Source organism: Pleurodeles waltl, chromosome 12 (genome assembly GCF_031143425.1).
Source record: "Pleurodeles waltl isolate 20211129_DDA chromosome 12, aPleWal1.hap1.20221129, whole genome shotgun sequence".
NCBI classification, from domain to species: Eukaryota; Metazoa; Chordata; class Amphibia; order Caudata; family Salamandridae; genus Pleurodeles; species Pleurodeles waltl.
In genome coordinates, this window is record NC_090451.1 from 91,392,284 (window position 1) to 91,410,873 (window position 18,590).

Sequence of the window (18,590 nt, forward strand, 5' to 3'; positions counted from 1 at the left end):
CTTATTGGTAAGTACATCACTATATAGTCATCCTGTAATACTATATAGTCATCAAAATCACTCCTGTTTAGTCACATTTCCAGTTTGCTTTGACACAACCCAATATACTGGGCTCAAAAAACCTTCCTTAAATATGTGCAATAAAATGCATGTTTCAAACTTGTGTATGTTGTTTGTCAACCTGCTCCCTTCAAGTTTGTAATCTTAGTGTTCAAACTTACATTTGTCTTACCTAGACAACATGGCTGTATCTCTATACAACATATTGTTTCATGATCTAAGGTACGAGTATTTAAAATGTGGTGTATTGTGTGTACCTGAAACTTGCCATATTGTCTTGATCTACTTTATGTGTTTTAGAATGGAACATCAACTTTGTATTTATCTGTGCCCGTGTGCCATTCCATTTGTGGTGTGTAGCACATATGTATATAGCCCTCTATTTCCCAGAAACCCCTACACGTTTTATTTGCTGATCGGAAATCAATCCCACCTTAGGCTTGGCATGGCTGTATAATGGGTATACTAAAATTCTTAGAAAGAAGGATGTATAATTTCTTTACTGTCATAGCAATGATACACATCAGTTCAAGCTTACACCTCCCAAGAGCCTCTTTTGAATCTGTCCGACATATAAGTTTTCAGCAAAGGAGTACTTAAACAGTGAGCTTACACATGGAAATTTATTAAACCTTATATTTCTCCCATCCCCAGTCTTGAACTGCAACGTACGATGTATGAATGGAGGAAGCTGCAATGAGGACTCCTGCACCTGCCAGAAGGGATACACTGGAACCCACTGCGGACAGCGTAAGGCTTTCCCATGCTCAGTTGTACTATATGGAATCAGACTCCAATGTTTGTTAGCACCTGAAGAATGCAATTCCTCTTTTCAAGTGTCCCATCCATTTGTGTATCAAATAATCCAAAGCTGAATATGTTGTGCAATAGTAAACATTCAGCAGATGTGGTGGCAGGACTCATTATTTCAGCCTGAGGCAAAAATCTCAAAAGGTCTTGGCCCTGATGATAGATTACCAGATGAAAATTGTCCTTTGCTGCTTAGCTTGTACTTTGGGTAGTAACAAGAAGATCATCTATTTGCTTCATACCTTTCAGAATCAGTCCAGTAAGACTAATAAGGGCACATGCCGAGAACGTCTGCAGCATGTGATTGAGGTTACCTAGGCCCTGACACTAATTTTGGTGACTGGTTAAAATTGGTGCTAAAGACATTTGTAGATTAGAGGGCATATTTGCATAAAAATATATTTATGGGACCGGGGTGAAAGAAGTGCATTTTCTGTGGTGTGTAAATGCCAAGATATATTTTGAAGTGGATAACAATTAGTGACACCTGCCACATTTATCTCATGGAGAGTAAATAAAAAGAAGTATGTTTTCCACATTACCCATTGAGATAAATTGCAGGTACTCATGGCGGGAGTAAAGATTAGTCAGTGAGATTCTATTCTAAAATTTTCCAGCTTAAAAAGCAGTAGGCTGCAGTGGTGTGGAGGAATGAAATGACTAAGGGCCTCATTACGACCCTGGCGGTCATAGACCGCCAGGGTGGAGGCCGGAGGTAGCACCGCCAACAGGCTGGCGGTGCTACATCAGGTATTCCGACCGTGGCTGTGAAGCCGCGGTCGCCCAGCCGGGTCCGGCGGTTTCCCGCCGGATTTCCCCCGGCTGGGGGAATCCTCCATGGCGGCGCTGCATGCAGCGCCGCCATGGGGATTCCGACCCCCTTCCCGCCAGCCTGTTCCTGGCGGGAAGGGGGTCGGAATCCCCATGGCCCATGGCCAGGAACAGGCGGTTTACACCGCCAGGAAGAGGCTGGCGGGAACGGGTGTCGTGGGGCCCCCTAACAGGGTCCCATTAAGATTTTCAGTGTCTGCTTGGCAGACACTGAAAATCGCGACGGGTGCAACTGCACCCGTCGCACCCCAGCAAATCCACCGGCTCCATTCGGAGCCGGCTTCATCTTTGCTGGGGCTTTCCCGCTGGGCCGACGGGCGATCTTTTGAAGATCGCCCGCGGGCCCAGCGGGAAAGTTAGAATGGTCCCCGCGGTCATTTGACCGCGGGGCGGTGTTTGTGCGGTTTCCGCCCGGCGGGCGGCGCTCGCCGCCCGCCAGGGTCAGAATGACCCCCTAAGTTCGGGCTGGACTATTCCCATGATGAACAGGGTCTGTAGTGATTAGCATTAGGTGGGCCTCTGTCTAGAGTGGCACAGTAGGCGAAAAACAATGGGATGAAATGCCACCTGAGTGATTGCCGCTGGTTAGACTATTTGCAGTCTAGAGCACAAAGGGACCTGAAGGGGGAAGTGTACACCTAGACTTCTACTGTGACGTTTATACATAAACTCACGTGATAGGTTACAATTTTGAATAGCTTTGAAAACAAACATTTGCTCCAAAACACATAGGCCCTCATTCTGACATATGCGGGCGGCAGTCGCCGCCCGCCAAAATCTGGCCGCCGAAAGACCGCTCCGCGGTCAAAAGACCGCGGCGGCCATTCCTACTTTCCCGCTGGGCCTGCGGGCTCCCTCCAAAAGAGCGCCCGCCGGCCCAGCGGGAAAGCCCCTGCAACATTGAAGCCGACTCCGAATGGAGCCGGCGGTGTTGCAGGGGTGCGACGGGTGCAGTTGCACCCGTCGCGATTTTCACTGTCTGCAAAGCAGACAGTGAAAATCCTGCTGGGGCCCTGTTAGGGGGCCCCTGCACTGCCCATGCCAGTGGCATGGGCAGTGCAGGGGCCCCCAGGGGCCCCACGACACCCGTTCCCGCCATCCTGTTTCTGGCGGTGAAAACCGCCAGAAACAGGCTGGCGGGAAGGGGGTCGGAATCCCCATGGCGGCGCTGCAAGCCGCGCCGCCATGGAGGATTCCCCCAGCCGGGGGAAATCCGGCGGGAAACCGCCGGACCCGGCTGGGAGACCGCGGCTTTATAGCCGCGGTCAGAATGCCATGTGAAGCACTGCCAGCCTGTTGGCGGTGCTTCCGGCATCCTCCACCCTGGCGGTCATAGACCGCCAGGGTTGGAATGAGGGCCATAGGGCCTTATTATGACTTTGGTGGACGGAAAAGCCCGTTTGCCAAAGTCCCGATAGGTAGGTTGCGCCAGTGTGTCAGCCTCCCTGTCGGGCCTATTACGAGTTTCCCGCTGGGTCAGCGGTTGTAAACGGCCTACAGCATTGTCTCCGGCTCGTGATCGAGCCAGTGGCAATGCTGTAGTGGGTAGGGTGCACCAGCATCCGTCTCAATGTTCACTGTCTGCCTAGCAGACAGTGAACATTGCGACGGTGCTGGCCAGGGGGGCCCCCTGCACTCCGTCTCCACCAGCCTGAAACATCCAAATCCCTAGATGTTGTTGGATTTGTTTTCATGTGTTTTCCGGTCATGTATATTTTTTGTGTAGCACTTGTGCACTACTTCTTGTGATCACTTGCACTGCGCCGCTACACCATTCACAGCACCTATGTTTTACGATATTATTTTAATAACAAAGTGAGTATCTCTTTCAGAACAAATGTTTGTTGTTAATAAATCTATTCAAAATAATAACCTATCACATGTGGGTTTATGTATAAACTTAACCGTGGACATCTAGGGTTATACTTTCCCCTTCAGGACCATTTATGTTCTAGACAGTATTTATCTTACCCAGGTCCTAGGATTCCTGTATAGCCCCTTAATTGTTTACTATTAGACTATTTAAAAGCATTTGTCCCATCCTGTTCTGGAGTACTTGATTGCCAGTAGTATGGCTGGAAACTTTAGAGTAGTGCAGCTTTACAAGCCCACTACAGCCAATGTTTGTGAATTCCAATTCCAATTTTTTATGCTACATGTTTATTTTGGGGTTGTAAGTTTCAAAAAGGTATCTCCTCAAGGTGCAACTAATATTTGGAATTGATCAGAATTGAAGTGTTTAGCTTTTGTTTACGATTCATGAGTAAACTGAAGGTTAACTCTTGGTGAGCGTAGGAGGACATATGTAATTCAGTGGGTGCAGTGTTTACTGATTAGTTAATGATTTATTGTGTTTGCCAAATAACGCACAAAATTTGTAGATTTCAACAAAGAATACTCCTAAGTCAATTAGATATAAATAACACTGCCAGAGAATTTGCTGCTTAATGTAAGTAACATAAACAAATAATTTGCTCCTCCATTACTGCTCTACCATAGAAGCCCAGACAGTGGTTACGCTCTTCCTCACAAAATGTCCATCGTAATCCTCAGTATGTTGCCGCTTAGATATTGTATCAGCAGAGCTGTGGCAACATATTATTTTTTTTCATGAAAATGTATCTAAAAGATATTGCACTCTACCAAACACTTTTTTTTGTCCATTTTCAAACAGCTGTCTGTGAAAGCGGGTGTCAGAATGGTGGCCGTTGCATTGGACCCAACCGATGTGCTTGTGTTTACGGGTTTACCGGTCCTCAGTGTGAAAGAGGTAAGTCACTCATTAGAACTTATCTGCATTATCTGAAAGAGTTATTTAATTTTCCTTCATTGACTACCCGTATAGTTCCCAGACTTTCGCTTGCTATTGCCTGGCGGGACAGGGTGACACTTGCCTAACACTAAATAAGCCATTTCTTTGGCAAACATGAAACATCCACTATTGTTATTCCTTGTTGCAGCAGAGATCTCGCCAAATAGAGCAAAGCGGAAAACCTTCACGAGTAAACTAGACTGTATAAAATAGGACCTAAGGATATGAAGATGTCACTTAAATGGTACTTTGTTTTTCTCGCCTGCCGTTGCTCCTCTGCAGACGGGGTCCAAAAACACTGTCACTGTGTAATTATTCTTGGACCAATTTTAAATCCATTGCTGCACCTTGGTTCCATCTTGATTTCATAAATTGAGTATCAGAAAACAAATCTTCTTGAATGACTTAGATTGTGGTGTCTGCTTTGTGAACCTTTGCAGAACAATGATAGATTCTGAGAATTTGTGGAGAAAAGGTGCACCCGACACTTCTCGGATGCCCTAGATTATGCCAAAGAACATTGATTAAATTTATCTTAGGATGCCAGATCCTCTGCTTTGCCCGTCCTGGCATACACACAGAACCTCATCTCCCAGTAATTATGATCTCTGTAATGGCAACGAGAAGCTAAAAGGAACTAAAATGGAGTGTTCCTCAGACAAAGTCACAGGGGTTACAATGCATCCAACACATGTTTTACCATCATTTATAAATAGGAAATTCAAACCCTGACACGGATAGCCTGTCACGGAATTGTGGAGATTCCTCAGTAGGTCATTGTCTCTGAAAGGCTGGCGGACATGTCAGATCATAGTGTGGGAGACTAGCATGTGTTGGTTTTCCCCGAACACTATCAGAAGTTTAAAGGCAACAGGATTTTCTGAAATCTCTTGATTCACAAAAGTTCAGCCAACTTCTGTTCACAGTCAATGCAACAGAAACAAAGCAGCTGCGCTTCGAGTATTTGGTGCGGCATTTCAAATGGCTCTCCTGTGGGGTTGTCTCCTCCTATGGCTTTAACTCCCAGATTTTTTCCTAACTCTTAGCCTCACAGCAATGCAAAGGCCGGAGAAAGAGCAGCTTGGAGTAATCAATTAAGATGTGGGCCATTTGAATCGCAGCCAATGAAAACCTGCAGAACACATGTGCAACCTCCATGGATTACTGATGAAACAATGGATGTTTTTGTAGTTTAAGATGAACAGAGTGATTAAGTGGTCTCCTTCCTTCCTACACAAAGACTAAATTATGTGGTTTTTCATTGAGGGCATGAGGAAAGCTGAAAAGCATTTTCAGTAACCTTCAAAAAAGAAAAAGGGAGACACTTTCCATTTTTTACCTTAGACAGAATAGCTAGCCTGGAGAGAGTACAGTTCAGAAAGTTCCTAATCTCAAAAAAAGTAAAAACTGTCTGAACGCGAACAAAATGAGCAGTTTAGTAGCCTGGAAGTGCCAGGTGTTTTGGGTGGTGGCCGTTGTCTTAAAATCGGAAGCGCTACATGGTGGGTGAAGATGTGTACTAGACCAGGAAGATACAAACTTGTAATTCTGTATAAACTTGTAATTCTGTGTGAAAGTAGGCCTGAGGTATGTCTTTGGCAAAGAAAGTCTTGCAACTGCTAACACAAGTGTATTTTCCATACGGTTTCTAAAGTCACACAGTAAATGTTGCTGGTGCACCACATGGTGGAGTGGCATACATCCACCTGATAGTCATTTTCTGCTCAAACCACATCTCTCACCGGACAAAACTCACATGTTCAGTGTAAGCATAACAAAATAGAAATTACATATGATTGACAACAATCAAGGTTTCCAGAAGAATGTGCATGTCTAATAAAATTACACTCAGTCCTAGGTACAATGAGGCAATGTTCTTCAAGCAATGTTCTCTTTGCCATGGAGGAAATTCAGCAACTGAGCAAATACTGACTGTGACCACTGAAAAGAAATAAGCATGTCGGACGTTCTTCCTAATAATGACAGCCCTAAATTTCCCTTTGAGAAGAGATGTGAAATCTATAACCAGATTGTGTCTTTGGGTGTCACTAAAATGCTGCATTTGTGATATCTAACCTTCATAGTAAAGAAGGGCTCAGCAGTGGCCAGTGGCCGCGAGCTTCTACTCCATTAAATTGTTTAACAGTGTTGTGTTAGAATGAGAATGATGAAGAAATAAGGTACAGTGTTAACTGGATTCAGGCATGGGCATCAATTACCCAACAAGCCTAATGCTGTGTAAATTACATCACGCGTCCTTTAAAGCATAACACAATTACAGTGCTGACCCCCTACCCCACCCGTAGGCATTAAAATCCTCATATTTCAGGCTGAGGGATGAGGGGATGGGTAAGGAGTTGAAACTTCAGAAAGTAAACAGGACCCTTGTTCACTTTCTGTTACTGAACTTGCCTCCACGATCCGTGAGACCCGGAACTATGATCCCAGCACAATGAGCAGACCGATGATTTAGGATGAACTATTCTATAGAAGCAGGTCCGAGGCTGGTTTGCATATGGCCGGTCTCTACTGAGAGTTGCACAGTAGGCAAGAATGGCCTGGAATGTAGCCATGAGTAATTGGCATGTGCTGATATTAATTCAGGCATTCCACCATCACCAATTTCTTTTGCTTGGTGCCAAAGAAGAAGCTGAGGTAGCAACTGTTACCTTTAAAGACCCCTAATTCAAGCCCATGAATTGCTGGCAGGTGGAGGGATTGCCAGTGTGGGCCATTGTTATAACATTTGGTTACGGAAAGCTATATCTTTCCTTATTATGAAACCATTCTCCTCACACTGCTTTATTGGGTGATGGTATATGTTTATTTTCTTAGTTTGTCACTATTGTAAAAAGCCCATGCGCTGAACTCATACATGATGTGCATGCAACTTTTATTCCTGGAATCGCTCACATAACAAATACACATCACACTTCAAGACCATTCCAAGGTCAGACTTCCTGCTCACTCCAGCACAGAGTGGATAAGCAGAAACACACTGGTGAGAATGCTCTGCATGTGGAGAACTCACTTCTCTCTTCTAGCATCTGTTGTGTCCACCAGGTATTGGTGCTGAATCCTAGTAAGGCCAAGTCTACCTTTCCATGGGTCCTGTGCTGATAAATTGACCAACATTACATTTGTTAACAGTAACATGGGTAGGTTATGGCACTAAAAAGCAACAAACAACATATCCAACAAATGAATATATATGCAGTATATAACAATAAGCAATGTATTAAAAAGCTATTGTTATGTATAGGTTGTTATGATGGTTTGAGGAGGTAGAGAAGGTACATACATTCTGGGCCTGAGGTGGAGTGTCCTAGTAGACATTCTGGACATTTCCCACCCAATGAGGTCCTCTGAAAGTCCAGTACTACTAGAAAAGGCCCATACTAACTCTTATGCAGACACTGTGGTCATTTTTCGGAACCGCCTTGGATCTTCAACCTGAAGAATGGATACGTTTGATCACAGGTCTATGTAGATCATTATGTGTGTGTAGATACGTGTGTGCATGCCAAAGAATGAATTTTTCTAGGTTGCACAGTAGTCTACTGCTCTCCCAGGGACGGCAGTTAAGTTTGGGGTCCCCTTCATATAGTATCTTGTGTCTGTGTGTGTGGTTAATGTGGTAGGAATGCACCAAAAGCTGTGGCCAAGACCGCAAGGTTGAAATATCTGTTGCTCACACATGATGGATGATTAAAGGATTTACACTACATTTCCCTGAGTGCCGCATTTGTATATATAAATATATATATATACACACACACATACATCCATATATATATGTATATATATATATATATGTATATATATATATATATATAATAATGTCATTTGAGATGTCATCTGTGATGTAATCAGTGATGTCATTTAGCATGTCATGAGTGATGTAATATGTGAGATCACGAGGAGTGCATGAAACTGGTGCAAGTTAAGTTTGCTCAGTAAACTATACAATAACTTTTTTAATTATTGCAAAAGCTAAGTATAACGTCACTTAAACCTTTGCTTTTTTAGCGAATATATATGTGTGTATGTCTATATAGGAACGGGTTAACGTACATGATATTATCTTCAAGTGTGGGTGACCTCTAAGCACAGTAGCAACAGGTTGAGTAAATATATAAAAACCTGCAAAAAGAGCAAGTAAGAGAGAGGCACGGTTCATTGGTCTTACTGTTGGCTTTGCAGACATCTTGTAGCATGCAGACACTTGCATTAAAGAGTGGCTGAAAGGAGCTTGTTCCAGAGTCCTCAACACATTTGGCCCAGGCATGCACCAGCAGACAAAACAGGCTCTCCAGCTGTGTCTACTCAAGTGCTCGGCTGCCAATGGAAACACGGCATCAAGGGAATGTGTCTCTCCCTCTCCACAAGGTCTCATCCTTGTGGCCGTCATGGCGGCTGTGCTGCAGATTTCTTCAGAAAAAGTTCTGTTGCTTCTAATTTCACTGCATAAAGCCTCAGCGACTGTAAGGCTTTAATCTCTTTTAGAACAAAGGACTGATTCCTGGTGAAATCAAGTGTCTTCCTGTATTACAAAAGGGGAGCTAGTGTGTTAATGCTCGGCAGTTCCATGGTATAGAGGACAGTGTGAGTAAGCACATTAGAATCATCTTAAAAATGAATTTACTCCATGGCTGTACAAGGTAGTTTGTTACCTGAGATCCATTTGTGCAATCCAGTTACCTGGAACTGGGTCAAAAACTACTGTTTATAGAGGCCGCTTGCAAGGCAACTAACCTAGATTGCTCCACATGCTTGCATTCCACGAGGACCCACTTCTTAAAAGTGAGATTGCAACACTTACAACCCTATGGAGGGTAAATGTATATGCAGGTGATGGAAAGTCAGCAAGAAATGGGATATTTGATATTTTACATATCAATTGTAAAAAAAAAAATTAAAAAAAAAATTGAAGAGTGGTTATTTAAGAAGTCCCATCTAAAGAGTTTGGGTCTTATTTAAGATTTAGCGTATGGTACTCCGTCCGTCAGAGAGAGCTGAAGGACATTACTTACGCTACCCTCCCCCCCACCAATTAATTGCCATCCACCATATTTAGAGATTATCATCAACCCAGTGGACATCTCTATGGCTTGAAAGGAACTGCCTACACAGTGGTTTCCTTCAAGTTAAAAAAACATTTGATGGACAGCTGACATCGGTTTTGATGCCTGTCCACCAAAGGTTTACAAAGTTACTGGTTCTCAGAAACAAACTCCCAAGCGATGGTTTGTTTTTGAAACACAAAAAACGAATTACCCTTCCACCATGGGAATTTTCACCCAGCGGGTGGCAGGTCATTATATTTTTTCTGAAAAAGATTACAGAAAAAAGGATTACATAGAAGGATTGCATTACAACGGACAGTGTAATACACTTCCTCCATTGTCCCCTTCCCATTGTGCCATCTGAGGAACTTTTCATAGTGGGACCAACCAGCAACTCCATTGATGGAAAGCTTAGGGGGTGCCTAGCTATAAATGAGGAGGCTGGACCGAGGCTTTTTGAAAACATGGTACCCCATCATACTTGCGGTGGAGTACCTTGGCCACCAAACCCTAACTAATGGTGTTTTCCTAAAGAAAGGAAGAGCATATAAATGTTCCTAAAATACTTTTTTATGGACAATATTGCTTGTTGAACACTGCAAAATTTTGCTAAATAGCTTTGCTGCATGGGCACTTCAATTAAATTTAATCAGTCAAATTTCCCCAGGACATTCTGTTGCCGCTAGTATGAATGTACTCCCTAATATCACCAAATGGAACTCTTCATCTAGACTTGTGCCATATCCTAGGATTTCATAGGCCATTACGAGTGATGAACATGACTTATCCAGACTGTGTCCGTTGTCACTTTTAGGTCTGGTGTAAGCCAAGACCTTTCAATTTTACTAACAATATATACATTTGATGTTTACTTACAGGGGCTTTCAGCTAGCCCGCCTCCTCCGTTTGTCAGTTATTGTACGGTTCATATTTTTTGTCATCCACTACTTCTACCATCGGCTAACTTCACTCTGAATTACAAGAACCTTGCCTTTCACAAGGAGCACATGCTCACACAAAGTAGTTCACTTCAGTGTCAGGGAGCACAAGGGCAATGTGTGTGTTTTGTACAAACAAATATGTTTGCTTTTAGCCAGTGTCCTTTTCGATTGGCATATGTCTAGCAGTTTCCTCAACAACACGGTTTTATGAAACTTTAAGTTTCCAGACCTTTGGACCATTTAGAGTTTAGCAGAATTAATTGACATTGTTGCTATGCAACATCATATTTCACTTTCTATCCTAGGGGTGATGTTGGCAACATTAAATATTTTCTAAGACTTCAAATCCAATTGTAGGCAAGAGGAAAGCGTACAGAAATATACATTAAAAAAGAGAGGCATGAGATTTCTCTTCTAGCGCTTTCCCACATCTTCCGCGATCCCCAGGAGGCGAGATTCCAGGACTGCAAGGAGAAGTCCGCTTTGTTGGGTAAAGTGTTGAGTGTCTGGGAACAATTATAGTGGAATATCCGCAGATCCCCATAACAAGCCACAGGCACCCACTGAGAATGTTTACGTATCATGGAGATTACCTCTGTGGCTTCTCCCTTAATTGAGGAAATAATTAGAGAGATGAATATCTCTGGGTCCGCATTAATCATGTAATGCTACTGTAATTTCCTCCAGCTGACTCATCTATTGGTGGAGAAGCCATTGTAGTTGAATGTATACTTTTATAGGTTATCCTCAAATTATTAGATCATTGAAGTTTCAAAACATCATCACCCTTCCACACATTCCTTCCCATTCAATACAAACTTAAAGGACCAAATCCTGTTTACTTTCTCCTTGAATTATTTGAAGTGTCTGATATACTTTGGAACCATTGCCAGTGTTTTGCAAACTACTGTAGGGAGAACAGTATTACAGGATTATCCAAAATGTGAGCGACTGTACACTAAGAGGTATTGTCAGTTGTAGCTGATATTGACCAGATGAGACTAGTTTATTAAAATAACTTGTGATGCTGGTTGGAAAACTATTTGGATAAATTATTACAGTGGGCACTTCTCGTTGTTTTATGAATATTAGTATTAGACAATTTCTCATCAGGAATTCGCCAGTCATTAGGTGGAATTTCAGTTGCATCAAAAACAGAACAAATGCCTTAAATGTATCTATTTTGTGTTATGTTAGAGAGAATGTGTGTCATGTCTCTGCCATTACCATGGTCATGCAGTGCTGTCAGAGTTTGGATTTTGAGTACCTTCTCACCGTGGTCGGGAGGATTCTGTCACAGACTGGAGTCTTCGAGGGACTCTCAACACCAAGTTCAGCTTCAAAAAATATTGGGGCATTCAGTAAAGTCATGAAAATGAGGATGTTCAAGTAAACCTTTAGGCCTTCTCTCTAAATGATCGGGACAACTAAAGACTTCAATAATTGGCCCTCATTATCTCTGCAACCACGGGGATATCCTCTGTCCTTGTAAGGAGTCGGAAACCACCAAGCTGAGGAGTGCATTAAGTGTCACCCACTGATGTCAATTTCAAACATTTCACAGTGAAAGATTGACCTTGGATTGCTGCACGTATTGAATGTTCAAGCTCTCTGAAGTGACCATCGGGAACTTACTAGCATTAAATTATTTATCCCCTTAAAGGTCTTAAGTAGATGTATTTGGAAATATTTAATGTTACCATGTTAGGTGGTACTTAGAAATAGGTCCTCACATACACCTCCCTTGATACTAATCCAACTGTTGCAATACAGAGTGAATTTAGTGTATATAATGTATAGTTTATATAATGTTAAATAGAAGAATTGTTCAATTAAAGCCAGAAAGTTAATATCTAAGGATTTGTAGGAGGAGAAATGAAGAATAGGGGCAAGAAAGCTGCGAAAGTCAGATATAAGGATTTACATAATGTGAATATGTGGAAATCCAGAATAAACATGAGAAACCCAGGTGGGAATCTAATCTGTGGTGAAATACTAGCAAGAAGCAAAGAAGCATAAAAGTTATAGGCCAAAACTTTAGACACTCAAAGGCAGGGGATACAAAAGATGCCTTCAGTACCTTCTGTTGGTAGACTGCAAAATGTAAGAGGAGCTCGGACTTAAGAACTTGGCACGCTGCTAGGCCAAAAGCGAATATTGCTGTTCCTAGTAGGGATCTGATCCCATGTTATATAGGGTCTGATAATGATGGGCCCTCATAAATCATATACAAGTTATGCACCTGTTTATTTGCGTTTGTGTGGGGTTTGCAAATTGACAGATGCACACGTTGTGTCCAGTTACGAGCTAGAGCTTCTCTGAATAGGACATAAGACTGGAAATTGAGTATGTGGTTTCTGTTTCAAGGTGTGCCTTCCTTATATTTTTAGCAGATTTTACCTGCATGTTTCTCAAAACACTGAACCAAACACCCCCACGTAATCTTATTTTGGATGTAAACTTCTGTTTGCACACAAACTGGTATTAGATTCCTGTCTTGATCATACCCAATTGTGCTACTTTCATAGAGACCAAAGCTATTTAATAGCAAGAGATAAGAGATTAATGACTTTTAGCCAGCAATCCCAATCACGTCAGCCAAAAATATTATGGTAAGTCAGATAACTTGAACTTGTGGCAGAGCTTGAAAAACCATATAGACTTCTCTAGTCATTTATGCAGAATTTGGCACGTCTGTATTCAGAAAGTGATTTGCATGATGTGTATAAGCTGACCTGTTAAACCAGCAAATCTGTATAGAAAGATGGCAGAAACCAGGCATCACTCTTAACAGGAGAGATTTCACACCCAGCATCTTTAAGATGTAGGGTGTTTGTCATTGTCACCAAAACAGTTGTCACAATGGGTTCTGTGTTTTCAAAGCTTTCTTCAGTGCTTTAATATAAGACACGGACAGCTAGATATATTTGTCCTAAGGATCTGTGAGGTCTTTTACAACCTCAAGCGTCCACTACTGCTTGATTCAAGATTGTTGAAAGTACCATCTTGCCTGGCATGTTACCCCCATTTTTCACTGTATATATGTTGTTTTAGTTGTATGTGTCACTGGGACCCTGTCACCCAGGGCCCCAGTGCTCATAAGTGTGCCTGAATGTGTTACCTGTGTAGTGACTAACTGTCTCACTGAGGCTCTGCTAATCAGAACCTCAGTGGTTATGCTCTCTCATTTCTTTCAAATTGTCACTAACAGGCTAGTGACCAATTTCACCAATTTACATTGGCTTACTGGAACACCCTTATAATTCCCTAGTATATGGTACTGAGGTACCCAGGGTATTGGGGTTCCAGGAGATCCCTATGGGCTGCAGCATTTCTTTTGCCACCCATAGGGAGCTCTGACAATTCTTATACAGGCCTGCCACTGCAGCCTGAGTGAAATAACGTCCACGTTATTCCACAGCCATTTTACACTGCACTTAAGTAACTTATAAGTCACCTATATGTCTAACCTTTACCTAGTAAAGGTTGGGTGCTAAGTTACTTAGTGTGTGGGCACCCTGGCACTAGCCAAGGTGCCCCCACATTGTTGAGGGCCAATTCCCCGGACTTTGTGAGTGCGGGGACACCATTACACGCGTGCACTACATATAGGTCACTACCTATATGTGGCTTCACAATGGTAACTCCGAATATGGCCATGTAATATGTCTATGATCATGGAATTGCCCCCTCTATACCATCCTGGCATAGTTGGCACAATCCCATGATCCCAGTGGCCTGTAGCACAGACCCTGGTACTGCCAAACTGCCTTTCCCGGGGTTTCACTGCAGCTGCTGCTGCTGCCAACCCCTCAGACAGGCATCTGCCCTCCTGGCGTCCAGCCAGGCCTGGCCCAGGATGGCAGAACAAAGAACTTCCTCTGAGAGAGGGTGTTACACCCTCTCCCTTTAGAAAATGGTGTGAAGGCAGGGGAGGAGTAGCCTCCTCCAGCCTCTGGAAATGCTTTCATGGGCACTTTTGGTGCCCATTTCTGCATAAGCCAGTCTACACCGGTTCAGGGACCCCTTAGCCCTGCTCTGGCGCAAAATTGGACAAAGGAAAGGGGAGTAACCACTCCCCTGACCTGTACCTCCCCTGGGAGGTGCCCAGAGCTCCTCCAGTGTGCTCCAGACCTCTGCCATCTTGGAAACAGAGGTGCTGCTGGCACACTGGAATGCTCTGAGTGGCCAGTGCCACCAGGTGACGTCAAAGACTCCTCCTGATAGGCTCCTTCAGGTGTTGCTAGCCTATCCTCTCTCCTAGGTAGCCAAACCCTCTTTTCTGGCTATTTAGGGTCTCTGTCTCTTGGGATTCCTTAGATAACGAATGCAAGAGCTCATCCGAGTTCCTCTGCATTTCTCTCTTCACCTTCTGCCAAGGAATCGAATGCTGACCGCGCTGGAAGCCTGCAAAACTGCAACATAGTAGCAAAGACGACTACTGCAACTCTGTAACGCTGATCCTGCCGCCTTCTCGACTGTTTTCCTGGTGGTGCATGCTGTGGGGGTAGTCTGCCTCCTCTCTGCACTAGAAGCTCCGAAGAAATCTCCAGTGGGTCGACGGAATCTTCCCCCCGCAACCGCAGGCACCAAAAAGCTGCATTACCGGTCCCTTGGGTCTCCTCTCAGCACGACGAGCGAGGTCCCTCGAATCCAGCAACTCTGTCCAAGTGACTCCCACAGTCCAGTGACTCTTCAGTCCAGGTTTGGTGGAGGTAAGTCCTTGCCTCCCCACGCCAGACTGCATTGCTGGGAACCGCGACTTTTGCAGCTACTCCGGCCTCTGTGCACTTCCGGCGGAAATCCTTTGTGCACACCCCAGCCTGGGTCCACGGCACTCTAACCTGCATTGCACGACCTCCTAAGTTGTTCTCCGGCGATGTGGGACTTCTTTGTGCGACTTCGGGTGAGCACCGTTTCACGCATCCTCGTAGTGCCTGTTTCTGGCACTTCTCCGGGTGCTACCTGCTGCTGAGAGGGCTCCTTGTCTTGCTCGACGTCCCCTCTCTCTCCTGACGCAATTTGCGACATCCTGGTCCCTCCTGGCCCACTGCAGCATCCAAAAACGCTTACCGCACGATTTGCAGCTAGCAAGGCTTGTTGGTGTTCTTTCGGCGGGAAAACACTTCTGCACAACTCTCCACGGCGTGAGGGATCCGTCCTCCAAAGGGGAAGTCTCTAGCCCTTGTCGTTCCTGCAGAAACCTTAGCTTCTTCTGTCCAGTAGAAGCTTCTTTGCACCCACAGCTGGCATTTCCTGGGCATCTGCCCATCTCTGACTTGCTTGTGACTTTTGGACTTGGTCCCCTTGTTCCACAGGTACCCTCAACTGGAAATCCATCGTTGTTGCATTGTTGGTTTGTGTCTTTCCTGCAGTATTCCTCTATCACGACTTCTTTGTCCTTGGGGGAACTTTAGTGCACTTTGCACTCACTTTTCAGGGTCTTGGGGTGGGCTATTTTTCTAACCCTCACTATTTTCTAATAGTCCCAGCGACCCTCTACAAGGTCACATAGGTTTGGGGTCCATTCGTGGTTCGCATTCCACTTTTGGAGTATATGGTTTGTGTTGCCCCTATCCCTATGTGTCCCCATTGCATCCTATTGTAACTATACATTGTTTGCACTGTTTTCTAAGACTATTACTGCATATTTTGGTATTGTGTATATATATCTTGTGTATATTTCCTATCCTCTCACTGAGGGTACACTCTGAGATACTTTGGCATATTGTCATAAAAATAAAGTACCTTTATTTTTAGTATAACTGTGTATTGTGTTTTCTTATGATATTGTGCATATGACACTAAGGGGGTCATTCTAAGTCTGGCGAGCGGCGGAGGCCGCCCGCCAGACTTCCCCCACCAAAATACCGCTCCGCGGTCGAAAGACCGCTGAGGGTATTTTGGGATTTGCCCTGGGCTGGCGGGCGACCGCCAAAAGGCCGCCCGCCAGCCCAGGGCAAATCATCCTTCCCACGAGGACGCCGGCTTAGAATTGAGCCGGCGGAGTGGGAAGGTGCGACGGGTGCAGTGGCACCCGTCGCGTATTTCAGTGTCTGTATAGCAGACACTGAAATACAAAGTGGGGCCCCCAGGGGCCCCGCGGCACCCCCTACCGCCATCCTGTTCCTGGCGGGAGACCCGCCAGGAACAGGATGGCGGTAGGGGGTGTCAGAATCCCCATGGCGGCGGAGCGCGCTCCGCCGCCATGGAGGATTCACATGGGCAGCGGAAAACCGGCGGGAGACCGCCGGTTTTCCGCATCTGACCGCGGCCGAACCGCCTCGGTCAGAATGCCCTGCGGGGCACCGCCGGCCTGTCGGCGGTGCTCCCGCCGACCCTGGCCCCGGCGGTCTCTGACCGCCGGGGTCAGAATCACCCCCTAAGTGGTACTGTAGGAGCTTCACTCGTCTCCTAGTTCAGCCTAAGCTGCTTTGCTAAGCTACCATTATCTATCAGCCTATGCTGCTAGGCACCCTATACACTAATAAGGGATAACTGGGCCTGGTGCAAGGTGCAGGTACCCCTTGGTACTCCCTACAAGCCAGTCCAGCCTCCTACATTGGTTGTGCAGCGGTGGGATAAGTGCTTTGAGACTACTTACCACTCTTGTCATTATACTTTTCATAAGAGAAAAATATACAAAACAAGTTCAGTGTATATACACATAACCAAAAAGTTTTGCATTTCCTCTTTTCACTCTTTTCTAAGTGCTGAAAAGTACTTCTAACTTTCTAAAAAGTTCTAAAAAGTTTTAAAAGTTTTTTTCTCTGTCTTTCTAAAAGCTCTGACAAACTTTTTTTTTCCTTTTTCTATCACTTTAACTCTTTCTAAAAATGTCTGGCACAGGCCAAAATGTTGATCTGTCCAAACTTGCATATGACCACCTTAGCTGGAAAGGAGCAAGGAGTCTCTGTGTAGAAAGAGGTTTGAGTGTAGGGAAGAATCCTTCCTTGGAATTGTTACTAAACATGCTTAGAGAACAAGATAAGGCTAAAAGTGCCCCATCTGTTGAAAAAGTAGCTAATGGTTCCCAATCTGATCCAGGGACTCCTCCAGGAAAAGATTCAGGAAAGAAACTTCCAAGCCTGCCCATTACTAGACAGTCTAGCATAGTTGGTACTGATGTTGAGTCACACCATACAGATAGTGTTGTCTCACATCATAGCAAGAGCATTCATTCTCATCACAGTAGAAATGATGTTTCTGTTAGCCAAGCTGTTAGGGTGCCCTCTGTAAGGGACAGGTCTCCTTCTGTCCATTCTCATCATACTTCTGTTTCAAGACATGTCCCTCCCACCCACCCTGATGACAGATTGTTAGAAAGGGAGCTCAATAGATTGAGAGTGGAACAAACCAGACTGAAGCTCAAAAAGCAACAGCTGGATTTGGATAGACAGACTTTAGAAGTAGAGAAGGAGAGACAGAAACTGGGTTTAGAAACCCATGGTGGCAGCAGCAGTATTCCCCATAGTCATCCTGCAAAAGAGCATGATTCCAGGAATCTGCACAAGATAGTTCCCCCTTATAAGGAGGGGGATGACATTAACAAGTGGTTTGCTGCACTTGAGAGGGCCTGTGCTGTACAGGATGTCCCTCAAAGGCAGTGGGCTGCTATCCTATGGCTATCATTTAGTGGAAAAGGTAGGGATAGGCTCCTTACTGTGAAAGAAAATGAAGCTAATGATTACAAAGTTCTTAAGAATGCACTCCTGGATGGTTATGGCTTAACCACTGAACAATACAGGATAAAGTTCAGAGAGACCAAAAAGGAGTCTTCACAAGACTGGGTTGATTTAATTCACCATTCAGTGAAGGCCTTGGAGGGGTGGTTACATGGCAGTAAAGTTACTGATTATGACAGCCTGTATAACTTGATCCTGAGAGAGCATATTCTTAATAATTGTGTGTCTGATTTGTTGCACCAGTACTTGGTGGACTCTGATCTGACCTCTCCCCAAGAATTGGGAAAGAAGGCAGACAAATGGGTCAGAACAAGGGTGAACAGAAAAGTTCATACAGGGGGTGACAAAGATGGCAACAAGAAGAAGGATGGTAAGTCTTCTGACA

At 44.5% G+C, this 18,590-nt stretch overlaps 1 protein-coding gene across 1 annotated transcript in view; it reads left to right on the top strand.

The window, feature by feature from the left end:
* LOC138267693 (fibrillin-2-like) overlaps positions 1 to 18,590 on the top strand; it is a 367,800-nt gene that overhangs the window by 46,062 nt on the left and 303,148 nt on the right. The window contains exons 4-5 of the mRNA XM_069216842.1: positions 715 to 810; positions 4,376 to 4,471. Coding sequence (XP_069072943.1) covers positions 715 to 810; positions 4,376 to 4,471 — 192 coding nt within the window. The remainder of the gene's footprint in view (positions 1 to 714; positions 811 to 4,375; positions 4,472 to 18,590) is intronic.